General features: G+C 40.4%; 1 protein-coding gene across 2 annotated transcripts in view; it reads left to right on the top strand.

The window, feature by feature from the left end:
* Nucleotides 1–1,579: 1,579 nt before the first annotated feature.
* Nucleotides 1,580–17,789, top strand: part of KCNIP1 (potassium voltage-gated channel interacting protein 1) — a 78,550-nt gene continuing 62,340 nt past the window's right edge. Inside the window, exon 1 of one of the 2 annotated variants that reach the window (XM_075714830.1) lies at nt 1,580–1,674. Coding sequence is in view for 1 of the 2 variants with exons in the window: in XM_075714829.1 (XP_075570944.1) it covers nt 3,674–3,782 (109 nt within the window). In the remaining variant the exon portion in view is untranslated. Of the gene's footprint in view, nt 1,675–3,673; nt 3,783–17,789 lie in introns of those variants that run through there. The other variant, XM_075714829.1, reaches the window with a different exon arrangement.

A 17,789-nucleotide genomic window follows, 5' to 3' on the forward strand; every position in this document is an offset into this window, starting at 1 on the left:
TGGCATTTTAAACATTTGGCTGTTTACATTCCTCTTTCTTAGGATTTGGCAAAAATAAAGCTTACTGTTTCACTGGTGAGCTTAACCTTGTCTGTATATAACTAGAAAAATGTTCTTCCAGTTGCTGTTCTACAAAATCTGTTGTTCAGTGGCTATGGTAGAAAACCAGGCACTCTAGTTTGTGCTATTTATTTTATGTGTGATTGTAGTTAAAATCATTTAGTCCCTTGAGCCACTCTGTCTGAGGATAACAGTATGTATTTTGCAGCAGTTTACAAATGTTTGGGAAGCATCAATCCAAAAGCTGTTGCAGATCTGCAGAATGTTTTTTAGGCTGTAAAATATTTATTCTGTAGAAATCAAAAAATTTTGAATCCCACTATTTATTTAGCATTGGTTTGGTTTGGGTTTTTCCTTATTGCTCCAGGAGTGATCAAATAAAATACCTAATAAACTCTTGATTAAAATGTCTGCCTCATGTTAACAGTTGGTGATCCTCTATATCTGTGCATATTTCTATTGAAGAACTAAATTGAGTGGCCTTTCTATGATTTAAACCAGAGAACTAATTTCTCTCATTAGCTCAATACTACAGTAAAGAATGAGTGTTGCTGTAACTAATGGGACAAGCTGGGTGGTAAGCTTTTGAGAAAAGATGCTATCTTTTAGTTAAATTAGTTCTTATAGTGGGGAAAACGCAGATGAGTATTTGCCTCTGTAGGATTTGCCTTCCATAAGGCATCTATAACTTGCTAGTCAGTCACTCCTGATGATTTGAATGTTTAAATAGCAGCAGAAAGCTGATTTGTTTTAATTAATTGTATGCCATAACAGTGGGTCATTATGTGGCTTCCAAGATGGATGGTTGGATGGAGGGAGGGACCTGGTGCTCTGCCTGTCAGGCAACTAGCAGCAATTTCCATAAAAAGTTAGCACAACATGACACCAACACGTCCCTAACATTAAGGAATCCTGGTTCTTGGGCCAGTAACGAGCTGGTGAAGAATGAGCCAAATGCCTGAAAAGAAGTAAGTTTTGGGAAATGAGGGAGAAGAAACAGCATCCAGGAAGAACTGCTGGCTTCAAGGTGATCCCAACCCAGCCTGAAGGTCCTCAATGGAAAAATTATCCTTCAACGTTCCTTCCAAGCCTGTTTAAAAACAGAGTCAACCTCACAAAAATCTTTATTTGGCTTTGACAGCATTAGATATACTGTCTAATGGATTCTGAGCTTCTGGCATGCAGGAGGACTCTAGGAACCAAACCCAAATGGTCTTTTGCAGTTACTTACATCAGGAACACCTAAAGAATCAAAAATGTTAGACTTGGCATAAATTGCAGTAATGCAAATAATGGAACTACCAGGTTTTTTATGTTCTTCCCTATGCCTCTGGCTAAGGTGCTGCTGCAGGGCTTTAGAAGATGCAGAGGTAGGACATTACGGTGGGAGAGCTGTACAATTGCAAGGCATATCTGTAGGAAGCCAGGGTTTTTGAGTTTCATTGCTCATCATATCATTTTTTTGTTTTCCTTTTTTTGCAGTAATTAGTAGATTCAGGAGGGAATTGCTGGGAAGAGACTTTGTGATTAGATGTATCTACAAGTAAATAATGTGCCTGGGAATGAGTGGGTGAGTAAGGTGGGCTCTTTCATTCTGTGCACTCTTTAAGATCTGTTAACTTGAGGGTCTGAGAAAATGGTACAGTCTACCAGGCAGCCAGTAAATCTGTCAAACATCTCTTTTACAGACAGGAAGGAACCTGGTTATTTTTGTGGTCAGTGTGCCTGGCCAAATTTAATGAGATGGGGGGGTTGGTTGGTCGGTTGGGGTTTTTTTGGTGGTAGCAGTGTTTGATTTTTTCAATGGAAACAGGGCATGATAAACCAAGAAATTATCTAAATGTTTTGAGATCTGTTTATCACATGTTTCTCCTTCAAATTCTCCTCTCCTTGCCTGGGAGAGATTTGACAGTGCACTGATTTCAGTTCCTTGATGGTTTTAAAGCTGAATGTGTTAATCTGGGAAATATGAACCATAATGTGGCATCATAGCCCATCATACAGCCAGGGCAATGAAACCCTAATGTGGCAGATGCTACAGAGTACAAAAAAAAAATCCTTTGGTCTAACGTATTCATCAGTAGAAGTGGCTTTGATATCATGCCATTGAGTTCTGGATAGGTAGATGCCAATGACAGAGAACCCTCTTGAATAACACATTTACAAGTGTGATCTCTTCCTTGGCCACCCGCATACAGAAACAAAGCTCAGATTCAATTAAAGTGTTCATTACTTGTTGACTTGATCACTCAAGTATGTACGAGTACTCTGCACCTCCAGCCTGGCTTTAATACGAACATCTCTAAGCAATTCCAGTGCATTACTTAGCTAATGTGATATACAAAATCCCTTTGAGGTTCTGCACCTGATATTGTTCAGCAGTAGTTTAAGGCAGAGGCAGCATCAGAAGAGGTTATGGGAGCAGTGTGGCAGGGTGAAAGCCAGCCTGCCCTGCTCATCTGGGGCTGTGGGGAAAGGGAGCTACTGCTTGCCTGGAGGGGGCTGGGAATGTGAGGACAATGTAGGGGAAAATGACAGCCTCTGATTCCCATAAAATAAAAGACACTGGCTACCTCTGTTCTCCTGAACATCCCACATGGGGCACACCAGCATCTTCCACTAATAGCACGCTTGAAAAATCCGTCTTTTACTGGTGTTGCAATCTTGCACCTGCCATCCTGATAAAACACTCAACCTGCCAAGTGTTTACTCATCTGTGGTGGTAATGGAGAAATACATAATTGACTTAACTCAAGAGCAACCTGCAGTGCTACCCCATGCCAGCAGCCTGGTGAAATATGGCAAAGATGAACAAGTGTGAAGTGCATCTGCCTGTCTTCCTTAGCTGCCTGCAAAGGATGCATGTTCCAGGCCAGCACTGGTCCATGCTGATGTCTGGGTATGTGTTAAATGCCAGCGAAATGCACTCTTTGCTGTCTAGCAGCTAACCCAGATGAACAGAGTTTGGAGCTGTTGCTTACAAACAGAATTGCAGGGTAGGTCCCAGGCTCTATATGGGTGTACACGTGTATGTGGGAAGTGCATTATCCTAGCGTGTCGGGGCGGGGAGGAATTAAGAAAGGGAAAAAGCTTTCCTTTCCTCTCCTACAGTGTGCCATATTCTCTCATGCAGTACAGAAGCAGCATTGACAAAAAGCATGTGCATTCGCAGGATTACTGAGAAAATCCCAAATGCAAAAATTGACTGGTATCACAGATATTTTAAAAAAAAAAAAAAAAATTATGTGAGATGTTGCTGAGGTTAGCAGCACAGTGCTAAGTTGTTCAGGGGCAGAGTAAACTCTTGAGAGAACTACCCTGAAGTGAAAGAAAATAAAACCATAGATTACTGCTAAATGCAGAATTGCTTGCATGTTTAAAAAAAAAAGAGGGGGGGGGAGCAAGCAAGAGAGAGAGGGGAAGAGGAGAGCTAGAAATAGGGGGAGAGGTTAAGAAACAGAGGGAGCGTGAGAGAGAGAGAAGGGGAGAGGGAAATGTGCTGTACACTTAGCTGAGCAGCAGGACGAAAAGCTTCAAACAGGATTTCTCAGCTTTAGATGTCTGCCAGTTGTTTGCAGGCTCACCAGTAGGTATCTGTGTGGTGCCTTAAAGGATGTGGACTAAAGGCGAGTCAGAGGGACTCCAGACTTTAGGGATTGTGGTGGTGGTGTGCTCCTCTCTGAAACTTTTGCACTACCTCGGGCTAATTGACTTGTCAGATGGTAAGAGAACTTCCAAGTTTTCCAGCTCCTGTTTATTTTTGTTTAAATCTGTTTCAGTAAAGCCACTGTAAGAAGCAGATAGGCTGTGGGAAGGAAAGCATTGTCTGTCAGTGCACTGATTCTCAAAGTTGCCTTATCTTTATTAAGAATCATACAGGCTGCAAAGAGGGAATTATGCTTTATGCTCTTGTTTGCTTTTGGTATATTACCATAGCCAGAGAGAAGCTGAAGCTGTGATTTTTTTTTTTTTTGCCTTGTGTAGTATTTTATCCAATTTTCTTAATTAATCTTTCTTATTGTTAATTTTTTTTCTCTCTTGAAAATAAATTAGTACCAACCGGGAAAAAAGGAGAAAGTCTGTCTTGGGATAATAGAAGCACTGCTGATAATTAGGTGCATGCTTTCGTATGGCTACCTAAAACAATTCTGTTGTGACATTTGCAGATTAAAGACATGATGGAATGAATGTGAATAAAACAAAACTTCTCTGTATTTGCTATTCCAGGTACTTCAGCAAAGTAACCAGAAGCAAAATAACCTAGGGAAAATTTTTTCTGTTTTCACATATCGAACTGGAAGATTTGGTCTCTCTTTATCTTACCAATGTAATGAACTTTTTATTCTTAAAGGTTTCCCTGGCTGAGTAAAGCATATGTGTTTTAACAATTAAGTGAGCTTTGGTGATCATATTATCTATTTATAAAGGGATGTAGGTATCACTGAATTTTGAAAGAAAATAACTTCTTGATGATGCAAATGAGATTTTTTTTTTAAAAAAAAAACAGAGACCCCCAAGGCACTGAGTGTATACTTGCTTTGATCACTAACTGTACCAAGTTTATCTAGCAAAGGAAATAGCAATGATAAAATATTAGCATAAAGATATGTTACTTTATTCAGATGTTATCTTTAAAATATGGGTTAGCTAAGGCTGACGAAAGATTGAATAGAAGTAGAGGAAAATTATATATTAAATATGTTTTACTGAATAATGTTAAAAGCAAGAAAAGCAGATGGAATTTTAACCTTGCTACTGTAAAATCAGTGCTGTACCATAATCCTAGAAATCGTCCTGCAGGATTAGGAACGAATATGAAAACTGGCCTAAATAAAAGAGTTTTTTATTTAAACTAAGAGAAGATGTAAATTGGTATGTATTTGTCATTACATGAATGTTGATATTCCTTATTACAAAATGAATATAATGGGAGCTTTTAGTTTACTCCTGGAATGTCCCTGGAGTTCAATTATATAATTACGACTAAATTAAGATATCTGACAATGACAAGTAATTTCAAATAATGGCAACAGAAGTGCTCACCTTATGATAAGCTGTCAAGTCAAATACTGAGGCAATTGCATTGCTACCTGTTTAACTGCAAGAACATTTTTATACCTTCTTTCCAGATCTAATTACTGTAATTCTAGTGTCTGCTCTTTTCAAAGCAGTTGCTTTCCCCAGAAGAGTCTCCCCAGTGTTTCCCCAGCAAAGTCAAATATGTGACAGGTGAGAAAGTTGTCTGTTCAAAGCTGAAACGAGCAAAAGTGAGCAAATAGCCCCAACTTGTATTCACTGAACAGCTCTGGCTGTATTTTGTTTGCGGTCATCAGTCCATAATCAATCAATCCCGCCATAGAAGGGTATAGCATTTTCTTTCAACTCTGTAAGGGAGTACTTTCAGAATTACTGATACACATAGTTCCTGATTGCTGATGGATTACCTGACTGTGTAGGAGCATGATACTAGAAACCTTTTTAGCTTTGGATAATGTTTGTTGGAATTTGTTTTTTTCTGGCTGCGAAATAGTTCACTTGGGGACCAAGATATATTTATTTGGTACTCATTAAATTATATGAGCTTGTGTTTTTCCCTTCTGACTCTGTACTGTGCTAAGAATTACTTATATGTGTAAATAGTAACGTTAATGCAATGCAGGTGGTCATTAATGTAGTGCAATGCAGATTTCAATCACTTGGAAATCTTTAAAGGTAGCATTAAACTGTTTTCTTTGTGCTAGGTGGCAGCGATGGGACAGGTATAGTGGGTGCTTATATTGCAACATAAATATTTCTAATAGAAAATAGAATATTCACTAGAAATGATTACTGCTTTTTATTTATAAATATCTAGAAATTCCATAGGCTTTCTCATGGCTGTGTGTAATAACACTAAAATAAGACACTGAAATAGGCTATATTCTTAGTCCTTTTTAGAACTGGAATTACTCTGTCTCCTGCAGATGGAACAAGCTTACTTAAACAGTGTTGCTTTGTCCTGTTTAAAGAAAAAACAAAACCACCTGAGTGCTGATTATTCATTAATCTAACATAAGAAGCAATAATTATGGAGAGGGAAATAGCGTACACAGTCATTTGGAAAATACGAAATTTTAGAATTTGCTGCAGCTGAATGCATGTTTGCTCAGTTCCACCTTATCTGTTAGTTATATTCCAGAGGTGAGGTCCCATTCTTGCTATTAGTTCATTCAGGTGTTTGACTAGAAACAAGCAAAACCATGTTGAGCATTTTTTAACAAAATATTAGACAAAAATATTTTAACAAAATATTAAACCAAAATAATATTTTTTTTCCCCCTGATTCCTTTTGTTCCACCTGAAATGCAGGGGAAGCAAGTCTGTGTGAAATGATCCCCTAAAACTCAGCCAAACAGAAGAACTCCAGTAAGATCAGACCTTTGCCAGTTGCACTGTTTGTGTTTTCTGAATTCTTCATTAAAATGTTCCCATTTGCTTAAAGCCGGGGAGAGGAGGAGGGTAGTGTCTAGATACAGTTAAGAGGCAAAATTTGCTTAACTAAAGAGAAAAGTTCTGCAAAGTATGGGGTAATTTTTTATGACCCTAATAGATATAGAAATGTCGGTGACTTACTGCTTTATGCTTCTCTCTCACTGTTCTGTCTTTTGGGGTTTTGTCTTTGTTGGTTGTGTCCTTGCTGCCATTCAGCGCTCTGACAGAGGGCTGCTGCAGTCTCATTAGGTTAGTTCCCAGCTCCTAAGAGCTACTCACAACCACATGCAAAAGGGTGGGCTAAGAGTTGAAAATCAGTGTTCTTAAGTGCAAGAATGCATCCACAATTATATGTATTACATGTCATTTGGGGTAACATCTGGTGAAACCCTGTACTAACTTACGGTCGGAGACCAAAAACCTTCTCTGTAAAGTGAGAGTAAATTCTGGCTGTATGTTTGTTTCATGAGTGGCTTTAACTCAGAGACTTTGCTGAACATCCATCCATCCTCCAGATATCCTTGAAGCATTCATAAATCATATTTCTTCAAATTAGAGAGAGCCAGAGCAAATATGAATTGTGCTTTTGGACTACTTCAGTGCTGATTCACTACTACCTATGGCAGGGTACAAAACCCTGAAAATAAGTAGAGTGAAATATACCATCAAGTCTATTGTCAGGGATTTAGCTTTTTAATGCAGGAAAACCTGCTTTCCTTAGTTGTTGTCACTTATTTTATGACAGAAGATTAGAAGCAGGTGCTCAAATATTTTTCTTGATTGAATAAATGAATTTACAAATCGGCTATCTCATATGTTTCAGAGGTTGTTACTGTATGTGTCTACATAATTCAACAGTATGCCAAAAATATACGGCCAATTGCTAGATTTCAGTTGCCTCTGAGAGAAATAATTTTAATATGATTGCCAATGGAGATGGGGTCTTAAATCCAGTTCCCTGTAACTTCACTAGAATAAGTGCTTCCAAGTCTTTCTCATTGCAGGTGTTTTCATGTGATGTGTCCAGCACATGATATTGTATGGAGAAACAAGACAGGCATTTACTGTTGTATCAAGTAACCCCTAATGTAATCCAGACCTCAGACCTAGAGGCTTGTTCCTCATAGTGCCTTTACTTGTCAGCAGCTGAGCTCGGAACAAAACCATCTGAATCTTGAAGCAGGAATTCTGCCTGGGTTCAGATCCTAAGTAACCATGAAGAGATAAGATTTATAATCTGATAACTGGTCACCTTGAATTGTATTATTATTGCCTGTGGTACTGTTGCAAGTGCTGGGGCTGAGAATAACCTAAGACAAATCATAACTGATACTGATTTTGTTCATGATGTACTGCATGGTTTTAAGTAATAGTACATAAAGGTTAAAGCTTCTGAAGAGGAGATCCATTCTGCACAAGGGGCAGACCAGGGTTCCTGCTTTGGCTCCCCGAGCCCAGCTCTACAAAGATGTTTATTGTTCAACTGCTACAGATACTAGCCAACCTGCAGTGAGATGTATATTCTGGTTTTTTCTCATCACTTAGTTAAGGTACTGATTAATCCCAGTGTGGAATAGGGATATTCTCATATAAAAGCTCTTGTGAGAGCATGTTCTTTCCTCTAGCTTCAGATGGGAACTTCAGACCTGCTTTAGAGAGAAGGAAAGAGGGGAGAAGTTTGAGCAGACTAAAAACTGGAATCTCTTTCTTCTCCAGGGTATCCCCTGTGAAGGTGCTCAGCTATGAGGTAATAGGAACTGAAAATGCTGGTTTCAGCCCATTAATGCTGCATGGTGTGGAGGCTGTATTATAGCTGAATCAGCACACTTCTTTACATTCTTCCCAGTGATTTCTTTCTAATTTTTCTGACCCTTGTACAGATTTTTTTTTTTCCACCATCCAAGGCAGAAACCATGAGTTCACTTTCTGCCACCCTAGCCTGTCCAGAAACAGAGGCAGAGCTGGTGTGAACCTCTGTCATCAGCCAGGGGTAACTTCAGCCCCCGTGAAGCAGCGTGGGCAGCCTGCGTGTAGGATGCTGTGCTGGGAGGCACTTCTGAAGTGCCTCAGTAGTGGCAGTGCTGGCAGAGGTTGGAGCAGTACACAAGTACAAGAGTCCAGTTCCTTTCCCCACTATGCTAACTCCTCCGTTTGTTATATTCATGCAATTATTTTTACCTCATGGGGAAGAGAAGAACAACTATTATTCATATTCTTCAAAGGGCTCAAATGAGAGGTGTCATAAAGAGGCAATCTATAATTACAGTACATCTTCTCTGAAGCACAGGGTAGCAGGCACCTGAGCCTGTGCACTGCATCCTGCAGTCCTCAGTTACTCTCGCTGTAGGATCCTGTTTCTGTTGGATCCTTGATGCAATTTCTCTTTATTCTTTCCCACCAACATTAATTGCTATTTTTTTGTTCAATAAACAGTGTAGCTCATGATAGTTGCTGCCTGGATTACGCTGCTTGCAATTTTTTTGTTTCTCAAGCTTTTCTGCACTGTGTTCTAGTATGACACTTTCCTACCTTGACTTTCAGTCATGCTCGCTCAGATGAGCTGAGAAGTACAATGCAAATTTGTATTGGGTTTGCATGGCAAGGTTTTGGTAGTGGGAGGGCTACAGGGGTGGCCTCTGTGAGAAGCTGCTAGAAGCTTCCCCTATGTCTGACAGAGCCAATGCCAGCCAGCTCCAAGATGGACCTGCTGCTGGCCAAGGTCAAGCCCATCAGTGATGGTGGTAGCGCCTCTGGGATAACATAGTTAAGAAGCAGGGCGGGGGGGGAACCCACCACCAGGACACAAACTGCAGCCGGAGAGAGGAGTAAGAATATGTGAGAGGAACAACTCTGCAGACAGCAAGGTCAGTGAAGAAGGAGGGGAGGAGGTGCTCCAGGCACCGGAGCAGAGATTCCCCTGCAGCCCCTGGTGAAGCCCATGGTGAGGCAGCTGTGCCCCTGCAGCCATGGAGGTGAATGGTGGAGCAGATACCCACCTGCAGCCCGGGGAGGACCCCATGCTGGAGCAGGGGGATGTGCCCAAAGGAGGCTGTGACCCCATGGGAAGCCTGTGCTGGAGCAGGCTCCTGGCAGGACCTATAGACCTGCAGAGAGAGGAGCCCACGCTGGAGCAGGTTTGCTGGCAGGACTTGTGACCCCGTGGGGGACCCATGCTGGAGCAGTCTGCTGCTGAAGGACTGCACCCCGTGAAAGGGACCCACGCTGGAGCAGTTTGTGAAGAACTGCAGCCTGTGGGAAGGATCCATGCTGGAGCTGTTCATGGAGGGCTGTCTCCTATGGGTGGGACCCCACGCTGGAGCAGGGGAAGAGTGTGAGGAGTCCTCCCCTGAGGAGGAAGGAGCAGCAGAGACAGTGTGTGATGGTCTGACCACAACCCCTATTCCCCGTCCCCCTGCACCACTCGGGGGGAGGAGGTAGAGAAAATTGGGAGTGCAGTTGAGCCTGGGAAGAAGGGAGGGGTTTGGGGAAGGTGTTTTAAGATTTGTTTTTATTTCTCATTACCCTGTTCTGATTTGTTTGGCAATAAATTCAACTGATTTTCCCCAAGTCGAGTCTGTTTTGCCTGTGATGGTAATTGCTGAGTGATCTCCTTGTCCTTATGTCAAACCATGAGCTTTTTTGTTACATATTCTCTCCCCTGTCCAGTTGAGAAGGGGAGTGGCAGAGCAGCTTTGGTGGGCACTTGGCATCCAGCCAGGGTCAACTCACCACAAAAGTAAACAATTTTACCTTTAAATACAAGGGAGTAAAAAATAAAATATTTTTGAAAGTTCCTGAAGATGGCTTCCATTGTTTCATGTACCTGCCTTCCTGGCAGGGACCTATCAAACTTCTAAAGTTCAGGCTCCTTAATCTTTTAAGGAAAACAATTGTTAGCCTTAAGGATTGCTTGATTGCACTTCTGAAAACCCCAGTTAGTTGTATAATAGAACGTCATATGTTGCAGTATGCCACTGAAGTGAGAATATTCCCCCTACCTCCTCAGGTGAAGTTAGCCTTGTACTGGCCCTACTGTTAGAATGGAACTTCTGTATTTTAAGAACTGCTCTTTGGAAGGAAAGGTGGATGTTTTGTGCATGGTTAATATGAACTCTGATAGAAAACATGCATAATTTGATCTGGGACAGAGATTTTGATGTTGTTATTCTTTGATAGACTTTCCTCTTGCTTTTATATATGTGGTCATCTGCATACAGTGTGGTACACTTCTTTCCTCTCGTACATGAAGTCATGTAACTAGTTAAGTTACAGGTATCAGTAGTTTTTGACAAGGCCATCCTGGATCATTTCCTATCTGTATGAAGAGTACTGAGGATGCAGTAGCCTTCCCCCCTTTCCTCTCAGCCCTGTCCACTTCCATGTCTTGCAGCAGTATGAATTTGAATGCTTTTAGCCCCCAAGCTGTGCATAAGCTGTGGTGGTGTACATAATTAGGCACATGTCTTCATGACTCTGTGCAAAATTACTATTTTTTTCCTGCTCATGAAAGTGTAGGAAACTGAATCAATTTGGTAGATGAACATTTTGGGATACTATTTGGAAACTATTAAATCCCTGCATCTCCACTAGATCTTGGGTTTTTCATGGGATATTGGTCTGAGCGAGTTTATGCAATTATTTACTGTTCAGCTGGAAACAGTGAGACCCTGGCTCTGAGATATGGCAGTAAAAATATATTTTAAAAAATCTAAACAAACAAAAAACCTGTGGTGGATTATCAATTTCAGAACCTCACTTTTTTTTTGGCCAGGAATTTATCATGGTAACATTGTATTCATATGTCCATGATTGTATAGGTGTATGACACTTTCAAATATTCAGCTTATTTAGACACATTACAAAACAAAGTCCCACATTACAAAGAGAAGCACTCAGAAGATAAATGCCTAAACTATTGCTACTGCTTAGTCTTAATACTTCTGAGGATGTTCTTGCTGCATGAGAATATTTTTCATGTCCATATGGTAAAACAAAACTGCATAATCTATACCTGTGAGGGGCAGAAGGGTTGTGCAGCCAAAACTAACCTGAGGGTTCCTATTTTTTGATATCTTGTCTGTGTGCTGCTTGCATAGGGTTTTGTCCATGTAAATCTGGAGAGGTGCATTATATGCATTTATAATCTATTTAGCTTTTTAAAAGTTATTCCAACTAATTATTGCAGGTTTCCTGTAATGAAATCTCTGAATTTGTTGCAGCACTTTCAGCTTTCAGGGTTTCCTCTCTCATGCAATTAGATGGCCCCTAGACTTCATTATACAGTCTGCAGAAGCTCCTGAAGATTGGTAGCCTTGATAGAGCCTGAGCTGTTGGCTCCCAATTGCGGTTGAAGTGAATTTTGTTTGCTGCACATCATCTTCTGATTTCCCAGGCCCGGTGGCATTTGCTAGTGCTTAAGGAGTCTCTCTAGATTAGCTTCTGACAGCTGCTTCTGATGTTCTGTGGCTTTTCTCTCAGCTTCAGCTCTGCTAAGGAGTGGGAGAGGTTTTGACATTGTGGATTAATTGCAGTCATTCCACTCCCCGAGGAACTTAATTTGAGTTGTTCATGCTATTGCTGTCTTAACACTGAAGCTTTTAGTGTCCAGCACTCTTTCAGACAGACAATTTAAGCCTTTTAACTAGAAGGGGTTTGTTTTAGCAGCAGAGATTCTGCTTCAATCCTCTGGATCTATGGAGTGATTCAGTTAGTAGCTGTAATTACTCATGGCTGTGTGTTTACCAGAGCATATTGCACTACTCTGCTGTTTATACTTTGATGTTTATCATAGTTGCACTACTGCTAATCTTTCTCTTGAAATAGCAATTTCTTATTCATTTAAGTACACGGTGCAGTAAAGCTTCACAAGTTTCACAGCTCTCTGTCCTGTGTCCTCTTGTGTCTTTGTAAAATTGCCATGTGTGTTCGTACATGTGCATACCAATGTTTTTTTTTTTTTCTGGTGGCTTATCAAATTACCTGTGCTCTTCGTGTCACGCTTCCCTGACTTTTGGATTTAATCTATATACATACACTGTTTCCATTGCTACTGCAGCTGCTGTTTTGCCTCCTTTTGCACTCTTCTAGAGTTTTGTCCCTCAGCACCCTTGCAGTGTGATGAAGGTTGTGGAGCTGTCAAACCCAGTGTCCATATGACAGCAGGGTACAGCTCTTCAAGGAGCAAAACTGTGTTGACTGTCGCTGTTCTTCTGAAATGCTACCCCGTCTTTTGCACTTCATCATGCTAATGTCCCTCTGCTTTTTGTCAAAAGGTTTTAAATGTCACTGCTCTACAGAACTTGTGACCAGACCTGAAGTTCTGCTCTTTTAGTCTCTCTGCCCCAGGGCAATCCCACCCTTCCAGTTTAGTACTAAAACCTACTATTTACTTGAATTTCTGTGTTCAAGCAAGACTAACACAAACTATGTGTATAAAAAGGTAATGTCAAAGTTGCTAGCTGGTCATGTTTCCCACGTAGACTTTCTGGAACATTTACTTTGTCTTTAGCACATAGTCTGGTCCAGAGACTTCCCTGCAAGTGTTTAGTGTCTCCTTGCTTACTTTGATTTTTGCCTTCCTGCTTAAGCAATGCAGAGTTTGTTTTTATTTGATTATTCATTATTAAGAGGTAGAATTAATGCAATACTCCTTTTCCAGCTCTATTAATGCTCACATTTTCTGTCTGTCACTCTAGAGGGGAGAGTAAAGTACTCAGAAGTGGAAAGTGGCAGATTATCTTGTCTCCAAAACCAAATCAGCAGACATTGATCTTTATAAAAAAGATTATTAAAGCTATTGCTAAAAACTGTAACATTTCTACAGACAGAATCATATTTTCCCAATTCCCAAGTGACAGTATTGCATTTTCTACCTTTTCTAAAGGTGAAGGGAGAATGAAACAATAAACTGTGGTACTGATCCGGAATTAGAGACTAGCAGCTTCTTTCTTCCATACTAATTTATGCAAAGAGCTGGCTAGAAGACAGCTAACATTTTGCAGCAGTTCAGTAAAAACATCTTTCTCCGGGGATTTTCAATAATGCTAAAACTTTGAAACTTTAGTAGTTGTTATCTAACAAATTCCTTGAGTGAGATATAACAATTAATTCAGTTACTTAAAAGCATTTACTTTCCAAATTTAAGGTTGACATCAGTAGCTACAAGTATCTGACAAGCACCCCATAACTTGCACAGGCACAATACTGAAAGTCTGTTTGAGGCATTATACTCACCTGGTCAGAGCCAAAGCTGTCGCTTAACTGTTGTTTTGGGGAAAAAATGCTCTTGTGGGAAAAGTGTGTAAATGCTTCATAAAATTATAGGAAAGTAGATGTGGAAGGTGAAGAGGTCTCCTAGTCTGTTCTCCTGTCTCAAAGCAGGGTGGTGGTACCTGTCACCATCAGTAGGGCAAACTCATTACAAGTATTACTTTGTCTTCAGTCCACCAATGGACATGGAGAACAGATGATTTCTTATATCTTTGTACAAGCCTTGTAAAGAGTGTTATGTTCTTTCAGGTTCCTCTTTGCTAGGCTAAATAATTCTTTTGGTCTTTCCTTGTTATGTGATTTTGCCTCTGATCATTTTCATTGCTCTTACCTGGAGTATTTGTTGTTAATGCACACCTTCCTTGAAGTAGTGACCTAGCTGCTACTGAGCACAGCAGAGGGGTTATTTCACATGGCTGGCAAAGCGTATTTGTTTGTACTTAAAGTTTGTACTTCTGGTGAAGTGCTTGTTGTCTTTGCAGCAACATGAGACCAGTCATTTATGTTTGGTTCAGACCCACAGTAATGTGAAGATCTCCAGCCTGGCCAGTTGTATTTGTGTGGTTTATTCTGGTGTCGAACTTGTAGCCCTTTGTATTTGTCTTTACTGAATTCCATCTAGTTACCTTCAGGTCTTTTCTCAAATTTGTGACGATCTCCTGCAGTCCTTTCCAACATGATGATACCTGTTCTGTTTGATCATCCAGCTTGGTAATAAATACATTGATCATGACTAGACCCAGCAAAGACCTCAGTGGAGTCCCACTTGATCCCTCCTGTTGTTTTGATGCTGAACCACTGAGAGCTGCCCTCTGAATAGCTATCGAGACAGTTTCCATCTACCTCATGGCAGTTTTGTAGATATTTTCTTTCCCCCTGCTTCCAGAGGAGAATGATATGTAAGACAGGGCCAAAAAAGTATTACTCAGATGAAGATGTAATGCATTCTCTGTTTCTCTCCTCCGCAGAAAGATGTGATACAAAAACTCGCAGATACTATTCTTCAAAGTCCGAACCTCTCCTCAAGAGGAAACGGAGTCTTCAGAAAGTTCCCGAAATAAAACTCAATAGCAACAAAGTTACTATTAAGCAGGCATTCTTTATTACAGCGCTGGGCAGCACTGGGGATCGTTCCACCATGAGTGCTCCAACGATTTGGCAAACTTCCAGAGATTTTATACTATCAAGTTATACATATTCATATGATTTCTGGGAATTCATCTACATAAACATGAGATTTCTTGGAACTCATTAACATATGCAAATGTCTAATCCGCAGGCGTAGTCATCCTCTTTGGTGGTCTTCAGGGGTCCTCTGGTGGTCTCCAATAGTCTTCTTCACTTGTCCGCTAGTTGAACTTTTGGGCTTCCTTTGTCCATTTATGGTCATTCGAATTAGCTCATCAGTCCTTTGGCCTTGGAAAGCTACAAGACCAGCTCCTTGAGTGCTTATCTCAGCACGGGGGTCCTGAGTCTATGTTATCAGTGTTTTACACAGGAAGCCTAACAAGCTTGCTCAGGGTCTGTTTTAATCGTGCCAGACAAGGAGTCACATTCTTCGAAATATCTGTCTCAGCAGATAACTAAAACTATCTGAGTCAGGTATTGTCAGAGGTTTAGCCCTTTCATTCCCCCCTTTTCTTTAAACTTTGTATATTCCTTTACAAAGTTTCGTTACAAATTTTCATATTTCATTATCTTAGGCAGAGTCCAAACTCTTATGGCCAGTTTCTTTAGCTTATACCACAAAAGGCAATTGACAACTGTTAGTATTATAACAAATACTAACAATATCAAAAGCGGGTGAACTAAAATATTCAAAGTTTTCTCTGCAGAGGGTGAGTATCCTGAAAAGATATCCCACCAGTGATGTGCGGTATCAGATTCAATTTGACTAGACAGTCCGACAAGTTTGTCTTTAGTTATTACCGTTTTAATGACAGATTCTGCTAGTGTAAGTTCTTGAGATTGGTTTAAGATCTCATTTAGTTTTCTCAGAGATAAACTTGCATGGCTTAATTTTAGGCTCTCATAATGCCAAAAAAATTGCTACTTGTTCTTCTGTATATGCAAAGAACGAATACGTTTGGCCATGCCAAGTTAGATGGGTTATATTCTTAAGGCATCCTATGAATGGGGTGGTCACGTTGTATTCTTCAACTACTGATCGATTGTTAGTTACTAAACACACATATCTAGCATTAACTTCTACAAACATTTCAAACACATTAGGAGACAGGATCGTCCATTTACAATTGTTAACAGAATGTTATTGTTGTAGATTAATTTATCTAGTTTGAAATGGTCTCCCAAATAGAATTTCAAATGGACTCAATTCTTGGTTTGACTCGGAGCCTTAGTAATGCAATAGGGAGGGCTTGGTCCCATCTTAAATTGGTTTCCTGACAAATTTTACTCAATTGTGTCTTTATTAAATGATTCATCTTTTCTACTTGCCCACTCGCTTGCGGACGATAAGCTGTGTGTAATTTCCAATTAATTTCTAAAAATTTACTAACTTGTTGAACTACTTGTGACACAAAGTGTGGTCCCCTATCAGAGGAGATCACTTCTGGCACTCCAAATCTAGGAATAATTTCTTTCAGTAGAATTTTTGTTACTTCTCGGGCTTTATTTGTTCTGCAAGGGAAAGCTTCAGGCCACCCAGAAAAGGTATCAGTTACTACTAATAGATACCTATACCCCCCTTTTCTAGGGAGCTCCGAAAAATTTATTTGCCAATTCTGACCTGGAACATTCCCTTTATCAATACTTCTAAATTTTACACGATTCTCTACCTTGGGATTATTCTTTAAGCATATTTCACATCTATTAACCATAGTTCTTACAGTTTGAAACAGATTTCTGACTACTATTTGCTTGGTGAGGGAATTATACAAAGCTTCAGTTCCCCAATAAGATTTGTCATGTTTTGTTTTTACCAATTTCCATAGTATTCTAAAGGGAACTATTATTCTGTTATCTTTCAACATTGCCCACCCTGATGGGCAAATTTCAGCCTTTAAATCAGTAATTAATTTCTGATCCTTTTCATCATACTCAACTACCTCAGGTAGTGGCAAAGATTTTTCAGGAATTAGACTTAATATCTCACCTTGTTCGGCAGCTTGCCTTGCCTTATGATCAGCCAATTTATTTCCCACTTCCCTGTCAGTGTTACCTCTCTGATGTCCTTTGCAGTGCATAATCGCTACAGCTGACGGAAGCCGTACAGCATCTAAAAGTCGCAAAATTATATCAGCGTGTTTTATGACTTTTCCTTGAGCAGTTAAAAGTCCTTGCTCCTTCCAAATTGCCCCATGGGCATGAACTACACCAAAGGCATATTTTGAATCTGTCCAGATATTCACTCGCAATCCTTCAGCAAGCTCTAACGCCCTTACTAGAGCAACTATTTCAGCTCGTTGTGCAGATGTGCCCTTAGGGAGTGACTTCGCTTCCACCACTTGGTCTGTGGTGGTCACAGCATATCCTGCCATTCGAACTCCATTCTTTACAAAACTGCTCCCATCGGTATACCAGGTGTGGTCAGCTTCTTCTAGCGGCTCCTCCTTCAAGTCAGGCCTACTCGCATACACAGTCTCAATGGTTTCTATGCAATCATGCATGACAGCCTCCATTTCCTGTCATTCCCAGAAATGTTCGAAGTTCTTTTACCGTAGTCAGTTCTGGAGTCCTGCAAATGGCTTCTTTTCGGTCATTCCCGAGCTGTCTCTGTCCCTTAGAAACACGAATCCCAGGTATATTACTTCCTTCTTCAAGATCTGGGCTTTCTGTAATGAGACTCGATAACCCCTTAGTCCAAGAAAATTTAATAAGCTCACAGTCCATTCTTTACATTCTTCATCCTTTTCAGTGGCTATTAAAATATCATCCACATACTGTAAAAGGGTACCTTTTCCTGGAGGTCTTTCCCAGGTCTCTAATTCCTTAGCTAATTGATTTCCAAAGATCGTGGGGCTATTTTT

Source organism: Pelecanus crispus, chromosome 8, assembly GCF_030463565.1.
Source record: "Pelecanus crispus isolate bPelCri1 chromosome 8, bPelCri1.pri, whole genome shotgun sequence".
Classification (NCBI taxonomy): domain Eukaryota; kingdom Metazoa; phylum Chordata; class Aves; order Pelecaniformes; family Pelecanidae; genus Pelecanus; species Pelecanus crispus.